The 20,857-nt window shown below is 35.3% G+C and overlaps 1 protein-coding gene across 5 annotated transcripts in view; it reads left to right on the top strand.

Moving 5' to 3' along the window:
- The window catches only part of PHTF2 (putative homeodomain transcription factor 2), a 71,865-nt gene that overhangs the window by 37,947 nt on the left and 13,061 nt on the right, over positions 1-20,857 (top strand). For 3 of the 5 annotated variants that reach the window (XM_049814038.1, XM_049814039.1, XM_049814042.1), the window contains exons 6-13: positions 3,229-3,394; positions 4,087-4,251; positions 9,344-9,545; positions 10,515-10,673; positions 13,848-14,066; positions 16,422-16,550; positions 17,699-17,971; positions 19,024-19,155. In XM_049814038.1, the coding sequence (XP_049669995.1) occupies positions 3,229-3,394; positions 4,087-4,251; positions 9,344-9,545; positions 10,515-10,673; positions 13,848-14,066; positions 16,422-16,550; positions 17,699-17,971; positions 19,024-19,155 (1,445 nt within the window). The remainder of the gene's footprint in view (positions 1-3,228; positions 3,395-4,086; positions 4,252-9,343; positions 9,546-10,514; positions 10,674-13,847; positions 14,067-16,421; positions 16,551-17,698; positions 17,972-19,023; positions 19,156-20,857) is intronic. The other 2 variants (XM_049814041.1, XM_049814040.1) reach the window with 2 other exon arrangements.

Genomic DNA, 20,857 nt, shown 5'->3' with positions numbered 1-20,857 from the left:
ACTCAGAAGGGTGTGCTCAGTTATTAATTTTGTACCAAATAGGTAAGGCAGCACCACAATGTCAAGAATCTATTATGAAAGCTTAACAACAAAACACTTCAAATTCCAGTGGCCATATTTCTGCCCTGAATCTGAATTTTGTATTGTAGCTTGGGCTTTCTGTCATCATGACAGGTTCTCACTGACACTGTTGTAAAATGGTCTGACTTTATTTTGTTTATATATATTTATTTAAGTTATTTTATTTAGTTATAAAGTATTTTATACATCTTTATGAACTGCGTTACTTGGAATTACTGCTTCGAAATTGATAAGCTTTAGCAGGGTACTTGCCAGCATTTATGTAAGCCTACAGAAAAGAATTCTTTCCTTGGCTGTAGATTTAACTCCAGATTTTATTTGCTTTGTTTTTCTTTAGTATAAAGTATGGTTAGCAAAATGTGTGATAAGAGAACTACAGAGATATGTTTTTTGTCCAAGGTCATGGAACAGGCCGGTGAATTAGGGTAGAAGTAAAACCTTTTTCTTCTGACTTCTTACCCATTTAGTTTATAGCGTTACCTCCTTCTTACTTTAAAAATGTTTCTATATTCTCATAGGAAAATGAAGTGTGAAATTATAGTGTGTATCTCCATTGCGTATTTCTTAAGTATGAAACAAGAAACTTTATTAGTGATAGAGTAATTGTTTACTGTGGTGAGATACATATATATGTATGCATGTGTTTTTAAACTTGGTAATACAAATATTCAAAGCTTTAAATGCTATAAAAATAAATGCTTATTGGTCTTTGAAATGTATGGTTGCTTTCTTTGATACAGCTTTTTGCTCTATGTGATATAATTTCTTTTTTGTCTGTTTCACAAAATAAACCATTGTAATTTAGAAAAGTACAAGTCCAAATACTATAAATAAGTAAAGACATAATTAAAAGTGGTGTGAGGAATTCTGTTCTAAAACCTTGCTGTTGGTAGGAGCAATTCTAGGATAATCTGAACTACAGTGTGTTGACACACTGTGCAGAAAGAAGTTCTTGCATTTCCCTCCCATCCTACTGAAAAGATCAGGAGATTGGTAACATTTTCTTAAATCTGTGTGAAACTTCTGGTGGGAACCTGCAGTCTACAGGTTTGTATCTTCTGGAAGAAGGTTTCTTCTAGATCACTCTGCTTTAAGTAGCAGAAGAAATCTTGTAGTGAAGTTTGAAATTATTTTGTGGAGGCCTGCTCCTGCAGGTTATTTCATGTGGATCTGTGGAGCTCTGTGTTCTCAGAAGTCTATGTTTACCCAGATTGTATGGTAGGAGTCAAAATTGGCTACTTATTTACACTTTATAATTTACAAAGCTAATTGTATGTGTGAGAAACCCAGTTAAGCTCATTTAGAAAGAGGTAATGTTATCTGTACCTTTTACTATCTGTACCTTTTTGTTTATTTTTTAATAAGCTGGATTTCTGATTGATGCATATTGTCTTTCTGAGAAACCTCATACAGCAAAAACTTAGTCCACATATAGTAATAAAAGACACCCTGTGTGTTCTACGTAAGACTTCTGTGCTTTACTTTAGGAAAAAGGCTGATGGGATATTAGAAATAGATCACCACAATCAAAAATAATTCCATTGTTCTGCACATTCATCATGTTTCTAGTAATGGTTACCTTGCTAAAGATTATTTCATGAAAAACATGTCTAAACCTCTTTTTAGTGGAAAACATTGCATCCAGGTATCTGCTGTGTTAGATGTGGCTTCATGTGATAGATTTTAGGTGTTTGAATGTGACACAAAAATTTGCATGTGGCTGTATTTTTTTCAATTAATTTTAGTAGAGAACTGGTGAAAGCTGCTGAACTTGTAGTATGTATTTCTTGTGCTAGGAGTAGGTCTCAGTTATGGGGCTTTCACTTCTTAGTGGTACAAGAACAAACCCAAGTTCTCGGGGGATGTGTGGATGTTAGGCACAGAGAATTATTCCCCTGTTCTGTTTCTGAATTGTTTCTTGGAGTTTCTGGGTTTTTTTCTTAATAGCTTTGCTCAGATGAGTTACAGAACATAGCACTTCAAGCCATAGAGGCAGAGCCATAAGAACATACAACAAGCAGAGAAAAGAGAGGGATTCTTTCTTACATCTGCCCCGTGCCTGTTGAATGTGTTCAGATTGACCTGAAGCCTGTAAAGACCTTTCTGAGTTGTAGAAGTGTGTGGGCTCTGGGTAAAGGAGCAAGAAGAGCTGCGTGGGTGTGGGTGCTGCCTTGTGAAAAGCTGGTTATAGGGTTACAAAATTAACAGTTAACTACGGAATTGGAAGCTGACCCTTTTCCAACCACAAGTGCTAGTTGGAGTCCTGGTCATTTCAGCTGGACTGCCTCATAGTTTGCATGGTTTGTCTTTGATCTTTCCTCATTACTAGAAAATAAACACACAAGTATATGTGAAATGTATACAGGGTTGCACTTAACGCCTGTCTGTCTATCCACATGGGCAATTTTGTCCTTTGACTGGAATATGGAGTTTAAAATGCATTCTGCTAGAGAATATAAAGAATTTCTAGTCTCAAGTCTGTTGGTCCTTACAGTGTTGAAATAGATGTATGGTTCCACAGAGCCACAGGCTAGTTGAGGCTGGCAGGGAGCTCTGGAGATTGTCTAGTCTGAACCCCTGCTCAAAGCAGCGTCAGCTAGAACAGGGCTGTGTCTAGTCAGGGTTTGAGTATCTCCAAGGATGGAGAGACTTCAGCCTCTCTGGACACCCTGGTCCTAGTTTGAGTCCTGTGCTCACCTGACTTGTTGGATTATGCTGCATCGTTATAGGTGATACAGAATTAAATTTATTTGGACTGCTTTAAGGATGACATTTGCTTTTTGTTTTTGTCTCCTACTGAAGTTTTATCTTAATTTAAAGCTGTTTCATGACAGAACTGGCTTTCCAAATGTTTTGTGTTCCTCCCCCCCCCCCCCCCCCCACCTCATTCTGCTGCCTTTTTTTGAGCAATAGGTATAATATCAGAAGTGTAAAAGAAGAGGTGGATATTAAGACAGTAGGCAGCTGTTTAAATCTTTGTTACTGCCTGTTTCATTGCAATTATAATCCCTTCCTCTCAGAATTACATGGGTTGGTTTAAAATGCAGGTAAAGGACTACATCTGACCGTTTCTCTTTTTAACAAAAGCCATGTAACGAGTTGGCCATTTCAAATATTGAACTCAACTTCATTTCCATTCTTTTCCAGTTGCTGCTGTAGTGTTGTTCTATACAGCCCAAAGCCCACATAATATACCTCTGACTGAAGTAATTGGGCCAATATGGCTAATGTTGCTACTTGGAACTGTGCATTGTCAGATTGTTTCAACACGAACTCCTAAGCCACCTCCCAGCACGGGGGGTAAAAGAAGAAGGTATTGTCTATGTTGAAGTACTTACCATTTAGGATTGTTAAACTATTCTAAAGAATGTGCATGAAAAACTGTAGGGGTTTACAGCCTCTGCTTGGCAAGAGATGAGAAATTGGCGCTCTGTTTTTATCAGAAACTTTAAAATGGGTGCTTAATTGGTGCTCTTTAACTTCTACACAATGACTAATTTAAGCATTGTTTTATTTGAATTTTAATGCATTGAATCTGACGTTTTGCCTCAAAAGTTTGCATCTGAATAATGGTGCAGTCACCGTATTTATATTACTGCAAATTTAGTTTTAGAACTCTGTGCAATACTCACTAATAATCTTTGTGGGAAACATACATTAGAGATGCTATTGGAAGCGTAGAACTTAAGCCTTCCAGCACTTCACTGAGTATGGTTTGCTACAGGGAATTGTCCCATTAAAATGGGAAAACCTGCAGTAGTGAATTTTGCAGGTCTAAGCCTCTGATGATGAGATTAAACGTATTTTGGGTTTAAGTGTTATGATAATGAGTAAATGTTATGCTTAGTTTTATTAAATGGAGTTTATTAAATTGACATGATAAAGCGTTAGCAAAATATTTTGAAACCTTGCTTGTTTTTGCATGCTTAAACTGCTGAACACATTATAGAACTACTAGATTGCACTTATAAAGCTACCTTCCAATTTTAATCTCTTCTGATGAAGGAAATTAAGGAAAGCAGCACATTTGGAAGTACATAGGGAAGGAGATGGCTCTAGTACCACAGATAACACACAGGAGGGAACAGTGCAGAGCTACGGTACAAGCACCTCTTGCAGTATTGGCGCTGTCTTCAGAGATATCTGGCATGCTGCTTTCTTTTTATCAGGGTTTGTATTTATTCAAGGCTTCGTATGTGTTAGAGATGCACTATCCCTTTTCCAAGTAAACAATCATATAATGATTAAACTTCTGATGATCTGTTTTTTTGTTATTTAATAGTAAACTCATCTCAGTATTTGAACATGTGGTGTTTCTTGACTTTTGTAAATGCTGATGCAATAATTTTGAAAAGATATTGAATTAACTTTTAGTTAAATTATATTTTGATGTAGGAGTACTCGGTGGGCTGTCAGGAACGAACCAACTCAGCTTCGCAATTTTAATCCAATGAGAGAATTTGACTCTTTAATTTTACTTTATTACATTAGCTGCTTATTGCTCTGAGAGAATGCTTATTGAACTCTATCACTGTCATCAAATCACACACTTTTCCTGAAGGAAAAGGCTTCAGGATTCAAATAGGCACAGTGTTTAGTTTATAAATAAACATTGAAGATACATTTTGTAATGATGGGAAGAAACATCTAACCCTGCTACATTACAGAGCTGATTCGCAAATGATTGATTTGCTAATGCAGTGCTCTGGGCAATTAAAAAGTTTTTAAAAAAACATTCTGTAGCAGTCTCTGTTCAAGATATGCTATACACACAGCATTGTGAGTGCTATATATTAGCATTTATTAATGAGAAAATAGGCTCATAAAATAGTATGAAATTGAGAAAAGGGATACTGCAAGTCATTACATTGATGTTTTGTTGTGCATGTTGCATCTTAAATATGGCAACACTAACATGTCTGTTGTGATACATGCTCTTAACCACTGGTAAAGCTTATCTTCTGTTATGTTACATTCTGGGAATATCTAGTTGAAACTGGAGAAATTTAAAAAATGCTTAAAAATATTGCAAGAGTAGAGTTCATTTGACTTTTTCCTTTGTAGATGAAGCTAGCGTTGACAAACTATGAGTCATAGTAATAGACACCACTGCTGTTGTTTGGGTCTATATGCATTACTTTCTGGTATGTTTGGAGTGCAATCTTGTAAACTTTTGAATGTTTTCCATTCATTGAAGATACTGATCTGCAATAAGAAGAGGGGTGTTGGAAGATTTTTTTTTTTTTTTTTTTCCCCCTGATCTTCCCTTCTATTGGGCTCAGAGTGTTTTCAGTTGAGAAGGGCTGTGTGGGACTTGCTCTAAGGATCTGTTTATACCATTTAATGAGAGGTATTGTGTATATAGAGAGATGTTAAGCCTCATTGATGAATACTTAGTATATACAGTATCTTTAAATGATAAAGAGCACAGGGTGACTGAGAATGCTGTAAGTAGGTCTTAGTCATTTGTTACCTCCTCAGTTGCAGAGGCATAGTTGTTTGTATGTCTGGAGCCATACAAACCGTATCAGGAACTTGTCCAGCTGCAGAATAATCTTTTTTCCTAGGAGATCATGCAGATCAGTTTCTTCATGTAATTTTTTTTCTGGTAATGCAAACAGTTTTATCAGTGCAGGGGGATGGTAAGAGTGGGGCTGGGAATGAGTAAGCAGGAGAGCAGCATGGAGTACATTGACTACTTGGTGGTGTTGCTGAAGAAAAATCTTATGAAACCTCAGTGCAAGGAAGCTGTACAGTGACATCTGTCCTGTTTCTTAAGACATATTTTGAAGCTCTTTAGGCATATTAGAATGTCTCGTTAGTGTTTATTTACAGCAATTTTTCACATATATTAAGCTTGGAGATACCATTTTCTGGAGTTTTAAATACAGGTCTTAAAACACATGGTTTCAAAATTAACCTCAGAAATTATGTTCTTTGCTTTAGGGCAGGACTCTGTATACCTAGACCATTTGCCTACACTCAGGTCACTAGTAATCTGGAACTGTATATTTAATAAATATCCTTTTGAATGGCAGAATTCCGTCTGACTGATAAAATATAATTCTAAACTTTAATCTGGCACAGGGGCAATTTAGAAAATACTAATTATTAGTTTCACTGGAAAGGAGGGCAAGATCCAAATCAGTATTTTATTCATGTTGTACTGATTTTGGGACTTTGTTCTCTGTGTGTGTCTTTACTCCAATTATGAAAATCTTACAATTGTAACTTCTTTAAATGTTTTGCAGTGTGAAGAGGGAGGAGAGGGGTTTTTTTGACCAACCCCAATGAAAATACTTGGGAATAGAATACTTGATCATGAAAATCTACAGTCTTCCAGAAACCTTATTTAAATCTTCCTTAATATTTTCTCTATCTAATGCATGAATAAGACTGAAAGTCATTCTTGACTTAGCTTTTGCATATGTTCAAGCTTTTCAAGAGCTTGGGTTTACTCATGGTGGTGTCCTGTCTTGCTCTTAAATACTTTTTTTATTTTAGCATGAAATTTAAAAAGTTGATTAATGACATAAACATATAAAAATTGTAGGAAACTATAAATTTCTATCAGCTGTGGAAGTATCGTTCATGTTTGTTATTGTTTTTCTTTTAACACAGTGTGTATAGTGCATGAAAGCCTAACTTCAAGCCCATATTTATGCTTTTCTGGCTTGAGGCTTACACTTAAATTCAGGGATTCTTGCAAAAAATAACTTTGGTTTCTACATTAGAAACAAATGAAAGACGTCAGTCAGTTACCTTGGTTTTCAAAATGAGCCTTAGTTGATATCAGACTAGTCGTTTGTCTTACAGTTTTAGTGCTTAAACATTGCTTGAGTAGTGCATTTCTATCTGAACAAATTATACATACATACATATGTTCTTTTTTTCTCCTACCTATTCTTACTCAACTGCGTGAGGCTACTTCTTCCTAGTAGCTTTCAAGTTTCACATGACATGTATAAAAACTTCTCAAATCAAGCTTGGAAGAGTTGTCCTGTTACTCTACTCATACAGCTTAGTAACTTGAGGAGTAAGTCTTTCTGGCTGGATGTGTGTATGTATGTGATGAGAACTTCATTCCCTTCTGCACTGTTGAAAAGACATTTTTAAGAAGTGCCAAAAGTGTATTTAATGCATTAAAAATTGGCCTCTCTGGGTTTCTGCTTATTGCAGATAATTTAATATTAGTGGTACTTCCTTAGTGCTCACAACTGAGCTTACTGAAACTTATTCTTTTACAATGAGTTGCCACTGAAAGGCTGATACTGGCTTTATTCCAGAAGTGGAACAGCAAATGTTTCCATTAAATAATAAGCTAAGCTTTCCCTATCTTCAGTTGTCTTATCTTCATTAACTTAAACAATGACATTATGGAACAGCACAGAAATTAAGTTCTAACGTGTTTACTGTTGATAGTTTGACCTTTTTGTCCAAAGCCTCAATAATGTATTAGATGATCTTAATGGACCTAGAAAATTAAAACTCTATGTGTGAGCTAGCACACTGGTAATCTGCAAACAGGAGGTTTACTAACTGCATCTCCACCACAAAACACACACTAAAGCATCTTGCTCTTTATCTTTGTAAACTTATAATAAAAATCAATCCATGCAAATATATAGTAACTACAGAAGGTGTTTCTGCTGGTTTTGTACTCATTTAGAAATAAAGTTGACTAAGAATTTTGGGAATAGGTCAGGGAATAGTAGGCGAGTTCTATAGCTTCCCAGAAGAGAAGTGGAGCAGCCGTTACATTGGTTTTCAAAAAAAAAAAAAAAAAAATAAAAAAAATGCTGTTAGCTTATTTCCAGGAAGTGCTGAGGGGTGGTGGAATGAGATTAAAGGTGGGAAAGGAGGATGATGAAACACCTTAGTAACTTAGTCTCTTCAGTATTTTGTCTGCATTGCAGCAGATTAATTGTTCCTTTTTGGATCTTTCCATTTTATCCAGGACTCCCTAGCCATTTTTTGTGTTCCATCTCCCCTGTATGAGTGGAATACCTTATCTTGGGAGGAATGTGAGGTGACTATCCCAATTCTTCTGATTTGGTTGATGTACATATTAAAGAGGAATCTAATCTTCTGCTCTGTAATGCAAGCTCTCACAGAATGCCTCACTCCTTAAAGAGAAAGGCAATGCATATTCCCTCATAAAAGTACAAGATCAATTGAACAGATTCTTGATAGTTTTATGACCTATGTCCAGTGTTCTACTTGTAATAAAAATCTGGAAACTTGATTTATAACACTTGGGGTTTTTTCCCCACAAGTGTTCTGGGAATCTTAACAAATAAAATCTAATAAATACAAGATATTAATTGCTTTTTCTGATTTTTTTCCATGTAATTTACTTTGAGAAAACGGAAGCTTAAGTGAGGACTTAAAGTAGTCTCTATCGATAAGGTAGCAAACTGCTATTCCTTTTTATTCCTTCATCGACTGCACTTTCTAATTTGGAAGTGTAATTATCCAAACATTTGCTTTGAGAAAGCCTTTTTTCTGACCTGAGATATTCTTGCTGCTACATCTGTTGACTAGATAAGTGCCTTGATGTCTAGAGAATGTTTTGGAAGACTGTTCATCAATATTAGTAGTCTTAAGAATGATAATACTGAAACATAATTCATAAAGTTATTTTGTGATTTGAAAACAAGTTTAATTAGTGTGTTTGTAAGATATATCAAAATATGTTGCCTGGAGTGTAACTGGATAATACAGAAAAGGGTAAATCACCTTCTGTTCAGCAGAGTTGTCAATAAGCAGAGTGTATTTAAAACAACAAAACCAAGAAATATCTGTGTACAGAGTACTAAATAGCATGTTTGCAGCCTCAGGAAATGGCATACTTGCTTTGAATTAACACTTAAAGAAACTTTTAGCACACCTCCTTTTTTTGTTAAGATAGAATAGGGAAGTTTCTCATTGATGTTTGAGGCTTGTGGTTCTTCTATTACCAAAGTTGCTGTGAGGTTTTAGTTTTAAAACTTAGGTTTCCTTTTCTCTTCTTTCAGTAGCTAATAATATAATTTTCTTTCAGACACTGACAGTTTCTTTTGTAACAATTTTAGGAAAGGATAATGGGTATTATTCAGAAGATGAAATAGTTACAAATATTGCATCAAATGTTAACATTATTACTTTGCAGTCATCTTAGTAGTAAAACTAAAATGTGAGTTGAGATGGATGAGCAGGATTTAGACTGGGGAAAAAATTGAGAGAATCATTAATTTAATACATACATTTGTTTCAAATATAGATCAAAGAAAGCAAAAAACTCTATAGATAAATCCACTGAGACTGATAATGGCTACGTGTCCCTTGATGGGAAAAAGACAGGTAAAAGCAGTGAAGAATGTATGCAGGCCCATGAACGTCGATGTGAAGTGATTAAGCCAGAAGAGTCAGGGTGGAGCACCTCAACAGTGAGAGATGCCTTCAACAATCACAGTCATCACAAAGTAAGTGTGCTTCGTTGCTTTCAAAGCAGGATTATTAATTTGTCAAATGATATGTGAGGTGTATTTGTATGAAGCTTTTGATGCATTCTTATCTACTTTATCCTTAAAAATATTTTAAAAATGAAATCTGGCTTAAGGTCCTGGGGTCAAAAATTATGTTAAGTATTCTTATATTATGTTAAGTTGTCTTATATTCCTAGCCTTTCCTTTTTCTTCTAGGATGATCATTACTGACATCTAAACATTCTTTGCCATTCTGTATTTCAGTGCATGAATTTGTGTGCTGTCTTTTATCTGTGGGTTTTTCCAGACCAGCTAAACTTTACAGGGCTCTATCTGTTGATCTCATAATAAACGAGAATATACAAGAAAGTTTCTGACGGCTGAATGATCCTTTGCTGCCCTTTTTCTTTCTGTTACTGTAAGGGCTACTTTTAACTTTAAAATCAGGGAAATGGAAAGTGGAATAAATTAATGATTGGAGTATTCTACATGCAGTCTGTAGCACTTTATTGTTGGAAGGAGAGGTAAATGTTAACTTTGTACTGTATGTGTTGATAACTCACTGTTATAGTGTCTGCCATCACAATTTTGGTGGGGTTTTTTTGTGGGGGTGTTTTGGGGGGGGGGTTGCCGGGCAGGGTTTCAAATCTTCTGGATATATTGCTTCTAAGCCTTTCTTGGTAGATTTGGTTTAGACAAAATCACATTTAAAACAAGAATGTCAGAATTGTTCTTTACTGTAATATGAACTAGACCTTCATCTGAGAAATGCTTATTTTTATATTAAAATTTCTGTTTTATAATTCCTGCTGCACCAATTAATATTGACAATTGGAAATGCATTAATATCTGATTTAACTGAGCATACCTAATAATGTTGCAGAAAGAAATTTGATTTCAGTAGGTGAGAACAAGACCTAGTATGTATGAGTGTATGTCTTACTAATACTGTATTTCTTACACTAGGATACTCACAGGGCTGTGACAAATTTATCAGATGAAGTTTCTAGTGAGGAAGGGCCTGAAACTGGATATTCTATACGTCGCAATGTAGAACGCACTTCTAGTGATTGTACACTTCGAAACAGGAAATCTCACCATTATAAGAAACACTATCCTCTAGAGGTATGTTCTTTTCCATTACTTCTTTTCTGTAAGTTGTTAAAACTTCTTGGTTTCTTATTGAATAGATATATTTTCCTCAACCCTTTTTCTCCTATATTGGATTTTAGGAGTCTGTTAATTGGAAGTCATGCTGGTGGGGGACAGGGATTTTTATTTTATTTTTTTTCATGACTGTTTTGAAATTTAGAGGTTTTTATTTGGTTGGTTTGAGCTGCATCCTATTTTTCAATTTGTTATAAGGAGCCTAAAATATATTCTGTAGATCTTGCAGCAGGTTATGGCCAGCTCTGTTGCTGTCTTTTGACACCAGTTATCTCCTCTGGAAACTTGATGTGTTACAGAAATAGTAGTAATTGACAACATGCAAATTTTCATCATGCTAATACTGCTGTTCCTTTCCATTCAGTTAGTATTTTGGATTCACTAACCTTCTTGTGGAGAAGTCTCATTGACTCCACCTCTGAGTTTTCATTCCCTCATGTTTATTGAAACAATCCTTTAAAATATTGTCATGAAATCTCGACAAAATTGCTAATGCATAAAAATACTGGAATTTTAAGAGTCTTGATGACATCATAGCTTAGAAGAGGGGAATTCATAGATTCCGTATTAACAGAGTCCTTAATCGTAAGGACTCAGACATTGAAAGAGAAAGGGATATGTTATCTTGTTTTTATTTATTTATAACTTTAAAGAGATTATGCTCTCTTTTGCTAATGGTGTTTAACTTAACAGATGTATGGAACGTTATTTTTTTTAAAGGCTCTATTGCCATTTTGTCAGTGGTACTATGAGAAAAGAGTGTAAAGAGTAATTTCAGCTCTGATAAAAGTCCACTTAGATGGGTTTAATAGGAAGAGCCTCATGAGTAAGCTTTCTAGTCGATATGAGAAGCATCTCCTTAGAAGGGTTCAGATATTGCTTTCTCTGATAACAATTGCAAAGCCTTGAAGTCGATGCTATGCATAAAAACATTATTAGATAATCTTCTCTTCTAGTCTTTCATTTATTTCTTACAGACTTTGTTTAAAAAGATCCAGAAGGCTAATTGATTTGAGTGTTTAATGCCTTATGCATGTTTGGTTCAGGATAACTGAAGAGGTCGATACTTGGAACTGTTTGTTTTATATTACAGAAGATGTCTCTTGACTGTGTACTTGTGCAGCTGGTAATGCTTGACAAGAGGAAGCAGAAGGACATGATCACAGTCATTTTTTTTTTTCCAGCTTAAATATATTTTCTCCTGCATAGAGTGCTTCAGAGCTTGCAAAAGACTGTGTAGATATCTTCAGAAAGTGAAGAGACTACATTTGCTCTGTGTGTAGCTTTGGCAGTAATATTTTACACTTGTTCCCCATTTACTTATCTGACTGATGCCATGAAAGAGGAAGCCTTTCTTTGTTCTTACCAACTCTCCTCCCCCACATGATTACAAAGGAAATGAAACAATAGTTTTCAAATCTGTGAAAGCTTTCTTTGTATTAAAAAAAAATAAAAATTAGTGAAGTCAGTGGATATACTCTCTACTTTTGTCCTACATTTGCTTTTATCTTCATGTTTACTTGTCAACTTAATTGTTGTTTGAACAAGCTTTTTTAATGTTCTTATTTTATTAACTTCAGGACTCAATGGCACCCAGTAGTGACTGCCTTCTATAAATTATATATGTGTATATATTTTTTTTTTTTAAGGAAAAAAAATAGTTCAGACTCCTTCTGCACGGATATTATCCCTCATTTTGTAAAAGAAAGGGAAAGAGTTCAGACCAAATTTTTTCTACATATTTCTTTACAAAATTGCTTACGTAAAATACATGATGCATGATTTGCAGGAAGAACAAAGAACATTTCTTCAGATAGTAATGTGTTAAAAATATTAAATTAGTAGGTCTGCTGAAACACTGATTATTTTTTTCAGTGTAAAAAATTGTTTATATTCTCAAACTAGTAGAAAGAAATAAATTTTGTGTAAAGAGGGAATGGAAATTGCCAGAGGACAGCGATGAGTAGGATGATACTGCTTTTAAGATTACTTACCTGTCTTGCAGGAAATGGATTCTGTTTACGGTAGAAAGTAGTTTAAAGCTCTGCATTCTTGTTCTGAAGGCAACATTAGATTGTTTTGTATGTATGCATGGGGAGATTTGAATGTCGCAAACTTAATATTTTGATTTTTTTATCTAAGATACAGGTAAAAGTTGAACATAAGGCATGCTTGTTTCTCAAGTACAGTTTGTTTAAAATAATACAAATTTTATGTATGACTATGTAGATTACATGTATACCTATCATTAGCTATGTATACTCTTGCTTATTTTTCCTCTATACACCTGATGCATAACTGTTCAAACAAGCTCACTCTGTCTTTGAGAAGATATGCTAGAGTAACAATGGGGGTATGTGATCTGTAGGGGACTTTGAGAGTCAATTCCTCTATTATTACATTTAGAAATGTACTTCTGGAACATATCAAGCCTGCTTCTAAAACTAGTTAAACTGTGTCCACACTGCTTGCTTGAAAGGCTATTTGAGTGCCTCAGGTCTTGGTTGACTAGAAATATCTGTCCCTTCTTCCTCCAGGGCTTTGCCCTTTCTAGAGAAAGAATTCCTTACTGTGTGGGGAAGTTAATAAGTAGCTAAAGTACTTCAGCTCAAACAACTAGAGGCAGAAGATCAAAATGTTAAATTAAATTAAAATACTTTGTGAATGATGCTTTTCTCAGCCTCACCTGTCTTTCACGTTTTCACTAAAATAATGCAGCTGTAAAGTGTTTTGAAAGAGGCTTAATTTATAGCTTATAAAATCAGAAGTTTGAGACATAGCTGGAGTCTGTGGCTTGATAATTGCTGTTAAAGTCTAAATTGATGAGTTCTAAAAATCTGTAAACTAATTATTTCCTTTAATAGTTAATATGATTTGATTCTTCATTATGTGACCCCCTCCCTAACAAAGCAGAGACCATGGACTGTTGCTTGCTTGTACAGCATCTAAAAATGTGCAACCTCTTAGACAGTCCTTCAATAAACTTGTAATTGTTTCTGATAAGAAAGATGATGGAATGTAACATAAAAAACAGATAAATGTGGATTCACTAATTTGAACTTTGACTGTTCTGTCAGGAAACAGTGTAGAATAAAAAAGCTGCGTTAATTCCAACGCGTATTTTAATTTCAGGATACACCTAAATCGGGTACTAGTTGCAGTTCTCGGTGTTCAAGCTCCAGACAAGATTCTGAGAGTGCAAGGCCAGAATCAGAAACCGAAGACGTGCTGTGGGAGGACCTCTTACACTGTGCAGAGTGCCACTCTTCCTGTACCAGTGAGACAGATGTAGAAAGCCCTCAAGTGAATCCGTGTGTGAAGAAAGAATACAGAGATGACCCATTTCATCAGGTTGGTATCCACCAATTTTGATATTTTTTTTTTTTTACACAACACACAAGTTCAGTGCTATCAGCTTTATCAATGTCAGGAGGCCTGGGAGAAAGAACCCTATATTAAATGGAAGTAACAAAGCCAGAGTGATCTGATAGGATTAAACCAAGGAAAATTTGATTTCTGCTATTCAGTCATTAATTTGTCAAATGAAGAGGATACGACAATATACTGAAGTAGCCTACAGAATATTTGAGTGTTTGAATCTTAGCTCTAGTTCAGAACATGTACTGATTGATTTAAGTTTCCTCTGTGGTAGATGGTTTGGGGAGAGGGGGGGCGGTGTTGTGTTTTGGGGGTTGTTTTTATTTGGTTGTTTTTTTCTTCTAGTAGAATTACTTCTTTTGTGAGCACGTATCAGGCATCTTTCTGTTTGCTTATATATAAATGTATATATGAGAAAGCAAACAAAGATAACATACATAGTATCTAATATTTTCGATATGTATATGCAATGTATATATATGATGTTACATATGTATTACATGTCTAAATTCTATTTAGATGTAGTATTTCTAGTTTTACCTTAAAGCTAATAATTTAATTTCCCTTCTTTAATGCTATTCTGTAGCAACATATAGGCAGTCATTTCTGAAAAATTTAGGGTTTGTTGGACAACACTTCAGTTGCAGCCTGCCTTGGGTTCATGTTGGACAGAATCCATTTTTAATACTTGGTCATTAGCAATCAAGCATTATTCTTCATTTGATAAAATCCATTCAGATGTCACAGTGCCAGTTATATTTGTAATACAAGTCTTATCTTTAAATTGCATTGCTGATTTGAACCACTTAAGTAAAGAAATGGAGAGAATGTGAAACATTCTTCTGGGTAAACATGTCATATGCGTTGGTAGTGCATCATCAGTACTAAGGAATGCCATGCAAGAGGTGGTGTTAATGCTAGCTAAGGAAAAGAATTTCAAATGACAGGCTTTTCACCCATAGCCAGAATTGAAAATTATGTATTGGTTGATTTTTAACCCCCTGCCCCCCCTCCAAACCCCCAAAGAGATAGGAGTTTACATTTCATTCAGTCTTTGCTTTTTTGGTTTATTTTTAGTTCTTCTTGCTTACGTTCCATATAAATACTAAACCGGAAGCCTTACAATAGGGAGTTGAATTGCAATATATGGATTGACTTTGTTTTTCTGCAGTTGAGTGTTTTTCTGTTTGATTGTAGATTGTGGATTTTTTAGTTTCAGCTTCTGGTGTTGATGCTCCCTCTAGAGGGAGACCTTGGAAATCTGTGATTAAAGAAGTCTTGCAACTAATATTTGCCTTTGCCTTGTTTTAGTAATATAAACCAAACTTTTTCATCCAATGGAAAAAAAAAAAAGGGGGAGAAGATTGAGTACTTAGCAGAATACAAAGATTTCAGATGAATACTGATAAAGCAAGTTACAAAATAAAAAGCTTTACTTTTAATCAATAATAAATTAAATTTAAAAAATAATATCATGCCTCTCTCCCTGCCCTCCTTCCAGCACCACCACTTCCAGTAGTTTGATGGACATAGTGCTAGGTAGGTGTCCAGGCAGAGTTGAGAGCAATTTTAATCACCCGAATGAGAAAGGAGTGAGACAGGGCTGAGGAAATTCAAGAAATGACCACAGCAGAACTTGTTGCCTCAATATTTTTCCAGATTCTTCAGTTCTCACTTGGCTCTCTGTTTAGCATAAAGGTTCCTCAGCCATAAGTGCATTCAGTATGTTAGGCTGGGATTGTTTGGCTCTTGGAGTGGCATGTATTGATTAGAGTTCTACCACTTTCTCTGAGTCTTGCCAGATACAGTTAGCATAGGGGGGCCTTTATCCATAACAAGGATTGTAAGTACACAAATATCATTAAAAGCAAATAAAAAAAAAATGTTGGCCTTAGGCTTAACCTGAGAAAAGTACTTTTCAGAATGTTAGGGGAAAAAACAATAATCAGAGAAATAAAATATTCCATTAAACATGTGGCAAAATTAAAGTTGGCTTACAAATAGACCTTTGTTTTCATACCTCTCTCTTTGACATGTTTGAGCAAAATAGAAGCCAATTAATCCTCAACCACAGTAACTCAACACTATTAGAAAATGAAGTATGGGGAAGGAGAGATCTCTGTACTCACAGCTATTTCTTGGAAAAGAAGTGGGTGATGTTGAGGAATGTGTTTAACATACAGTAACATACAGTAGAAGTAAATGCTATATAACAATATTTGTGTCAGTCTAAAGTGTTTTTTTTTGGCCAGAGTACTGCTGACAAAGGCATAGTGACACAACAATAGATTTTTCTCTCTCATGGAATATATTCTTTGCCTTCCCCAGAGTCATTTACCTTGGATCCACAGTTTGAATCCAGGACTAGAAAAAATAAGTGCAATTGTATGGGAGGGTAATGACTGCAAGAAAGCAGATATGTCTGTGCTTGAAATCAGTGGTATGATAATGAACAGAGTGAGTATTCTTTTTACTTTATGCAAATACTCTATTTGGAAGTCTAAGCACTACCAAAAATAAGCTTGGTTTATGTTGGGTTTTTTATTTTATTTTTTTTTAAGTGTCTGTTACTGACAAGTATCTGTTATTGTTCCACAGCTTACATCACTCTGATTTACTACTAACAGATAATAGATACCAAATCTTAAGGGTTGACACGATAAAATGTGTTTGCATTGTTAGGTGCTTGCTAACCTCTGTTTTATTGTTTCAAAGTGTTATATGCTGTGAATATTCTTATTTATCTCTTTGATTCTGATGGACAACTAATATGTTGGGTTAGGAATATACAAATCTGGGTATTTGGATACTAAAATTAAGATTGGAAAAGAAAGCTTTCCTCTTTAGGAAGCAAACATCTAAGAGGAGTGGGATGTCTCGTTGGTCTTCCCTTCTTTTTCCTAGTACTGCTTTTTAGGAAACAGTGGGAAAAGTATTTAATTGATGTCATACTCTTTTTCAATATAGACAATGTAGCCATTTTGTAGACTTGAACATAAGATCCTAGCATAGCTTAATAAAACTATCACTGATTCTGACAAGTTGATACTTACCATCTCCAGCTTGTTAAAAAGCAGTGTATTCACAAATTTAGTTCAGATCTCTGTACCTGACTCGGAGACGATGCAGTTTTGGGTGCAATCCACAGCAGAAGTAAACGTAACAAAGCGAAAGCCAGCACAAAAGAACTCCAGTCCTTTGATTCCTTTAAAAAACGTACAACCTAAAGCTAAAACATAAATAGGAGCATCATACAGGATGTAAGCAGCACAGCCTGACTGGTACACTTTGCTAATTCAGTGTTGAATGAATTTTTAATATAAGAATATGCACTGGAGTCTTTTAACTGCAATGTTATGTTGTTGGGTTCTAAAATCATTTGACATATTTGGTTCCTGTGCATTAAGTGCTCTTTGAGGGCTTCCTTTTTCTTAATAGTAAACTGTGAAGATGCTTGGTTGATGGTTCCATATAACTTACCAGGTTATAAAGTGTTCTTTGTGGTAGTAAGGCAGTAACATTAAAAATTTAGTTATGGAAATTCCAAATTAATTCCAAAGTAAATTCCAAAGTTAAAAATATACCTTGTTTTCTTTTGTTTTTAGGTGAACAGCTATATACCAGGAATTGGTTATCAAATTTTTGGAAATGTCATATCTTTAATCTTGGGTTTAATGCCATTCGTCTTTCGACTTTCCCAAGCTAAAGATTTGGAACAACTGGCTGCACATTCTGCTACTGAACTTTGTATGACTGCATTTGGATCAAATGGAGACATTCTTGTTCTCTCAATGGTTATTATAAGTTTTGTGGTCCGTGTGTCTCTAGTGTGGATTTTCTTTTTTCTGCTATGTGTAGCAGAGAGGACATACAAACAGGTAAGAACAGCAATCCAAGAGGCTTCATCAAAAGCAAAACAAGGTTTAATGTTTGCGGTTTTTTGACTTTGTGGATATTTTAAACTTGTTTTCTTCAGCGCACTGTGATTCATAGATCAGTGATGACAAATATTTCAGTGGGCTTACAGTTTGGGAGATGACTCAGTTGCAATGGGCTGAAGTCTCTGTAGCTAGACCTTATTTCCTGGAGAACATTTTTGAGGGAAAACCTTTTAATCCTTTATTTCAGATTTCTGTCTCAGTGCATTAATCCAGCTCTTAGTCATGTTCATGTCCCAGTTTGTCTCAGTCTTCCCCAAGGAGAAGGAGTTTCAATAAAAAAACTCTATAAATTTCCAGTCTGTTCTACCAGTGTGTTTCATTCAAAACCTTCAGTTTAATTCAAAACAGTTCAGTCCAGACCCTAGTCAAGAGCTCTGCTTGCTTTGCTCGTAGATCAGTCCCACAGCTGGAGACCGTGAGAGCTGCTATCTGAAGTAATAATACATCTATTAATTTATTTCTTGTTATTGCAATTTAAACTTCTAAGCGAGTATCAATATCCCTTACTAGCTGTAGAGTAGAGATACCTACTGGTCCACAAAAGAAAAATGTTTATACTTTCTTTTCTCAAATTGTAGCCCAAATATGTGATTTAACACAGTAGAACAGAATTAACCTGTTTCTAATAATCATTTCTCTTGGAAGGAACTTCTGTGATACAGGCACTCTCTAATGCAAATGACTGGCAGGTTTGATTTTTCTCCTAAATTTTAAGAGCATAGCAGATCTGTTGTCTGAAATTTGAAGAAAGGAACTAAAAGTGTAGCTAAATTTCGTTTATCATTAGGAAGACTTTTAAAACTTTTTAGTGTATCTTCTCTTTTTAGTAACATTCTATTCTTATTTCTGCATTATATTAATGTATTTTAATTTACACTGATACATTGTATGTTACTTTGACATATTAATTAAAGCCTCTTCTCCATTTTCTTTTTAGTGCCCTTGAAAATCAGTTAACAGTTAAAGTAATTTTTTTTTCTTCTCTGCAGAGGCTGCTTTTTGCCAAACTTTTTGGTCATCTAACATCTGCCAGAAGGGCAAGAAAATCGGAGGTTCCTCACTTCCGATTGAAGAAAGTACAGAATATAAAAATGTGGCTTTCTCTCAGGTCCTATCTAAAGGTAAAATAATGTAGATTTTTGCTACCACTGTATATAAAGTATTTCATACCGTTAATGGAAGGTTGGTATTCTAGTTTGAATTTTTCTTCCTATGCACTTACCCCTATTGGTGCACGTGCCCCATACATTTCATTTTAGTAACTTTGGGCCAGCAGTGTCTGCCAGCAGCCAGAGTGTGAGAAAGTAAATGTATAGTCTTTACCTTGGAGTAAAGTGTGAGTGTGTTCAGAGTTGGAGTTTTGTCTTATTAATGCTAGCAGAAAAGTCTCTCGGGTGAATATGTTGGATAAAAATGACCACTTGTAGTATAATCCAGACAATACCTTATTGTAAGATTCCCACCAACTAGTATCATTAACACAGAAGGAATTTATGAAGCAAGACTGTTATATGCATATTTGTGCTGTGAATGTATATGTGGCAGGTGAAGCTAGAAATTACACCCAAATATTACGTGTAAGACATTCTGATCCCTCTATTTTATGTTCAGCTCATATTTGAGTAATCTCCTTATATCTCTCTAATGATCTTTTCAAGCTAGAGCATTTTGGTCATTCTTTGTGAAGGGATCTATGTTATCTAACTCAGGGTTGATTGTTTGTCCCCCCCAAGTTTTTTTCCATTTTTCTCTCTGCATTAGGTAATTCAACTCAGATGAAGCTAGGCTTTTCCCTATTTGGTTTCTGTAGAACCATTTTTTTGGAGCACGGCAACTGACAAGCACTTGCTAGTGGTGGTAATCCCCTTATTTGAGCCTATGCTGCTTTCCAACAGTAATTAAGAACGTTAGATGAAATCTGCTATCAATAGTTTTTAGAAGTAGGTAAAGGATTATGAAAATATGGAGAAGTTATGGTGTGGAGACTGCAGAGTGTGGAAAGCAGGAACTATAAGCAAGTGAATTTTTTAATATAAAGCACAATCTTAAATTTGAAAGATACATCATTTTAAGAGGAATTGAGGCAATTAATTTACAACACCCCTTGTGTTACGGAAGTATCTGTTGGAGAGGTTGTAAAAAAGTGGTACCTGTTAAACTTTACATTTGAGAGACTTGTATCTTTTTCTTTGTAGTCTGTAACATGTTGCTGGGTGGGAGGAGAGGAGGATAACATCACTCGGACAATAGAATGTAGTTTTGATGCTTTAAAGACTGTATATGATAGCATTGTTGTGGAGAGAGTGTCTTGCCTTCTTTCCTCAAAACCACATCTATATATTCTATCTTTTCTTATGCTACCAGAAACATTTGTATAATTATGTGGCTAAGAAAAAAGCAATCAAACAGTGGTCAGAGGTAGGTGCATAGGGAACTGACCCAGCTGAAAAATAACCAGTCGGGAACAGTAATTTTCACCTCCATCATTGCTTTACTTGGTTCACTGGGCAGCTCTGTAATGCCTGTGCTAGCACAGGGAAAGGAATGGAGACAAGCAGCTAAGGAGCAAGCTTGCCTTCTTCCAGTGGTGCTGCTGGCATATACTGGCATAGTATTTGTCCAAAATACACTTGCATATTACCTGTGTATATATCTGTCCACCTATGAAGATGTGAGCTGGGGTATACACACATGTTAAGTCTTGCAGAGGCAAAACAGTCTGGCTCAGTATAGAAGTAGTGCATGCATACCTGCAGTAGTAATTTGCACTTATACTTTTTTTTACTGAAAAAAAATTCTTTCTTTCTATCTCTTTCTCCAAGT

The sequence above is a fragment of the Accipiter gentilis genome, chromosome 11 (genome assembly GCF_929443795.1).
Source record: "Accipiter gentilis chromosome 11, bAccGen1.1, whole genome shotgun sequence".
In the NCBI taxonomy this organism is placed as follows: Eukaryota; Metazoa; Chordata; class Aves; order Accipitriformes; family Accipitridae; genus Astur; species Astur gentilis.
Note: the sequence above shows the minus strand (reverse complement) of the source record. Positions and strands in the feature narration are given on the sequence as shown.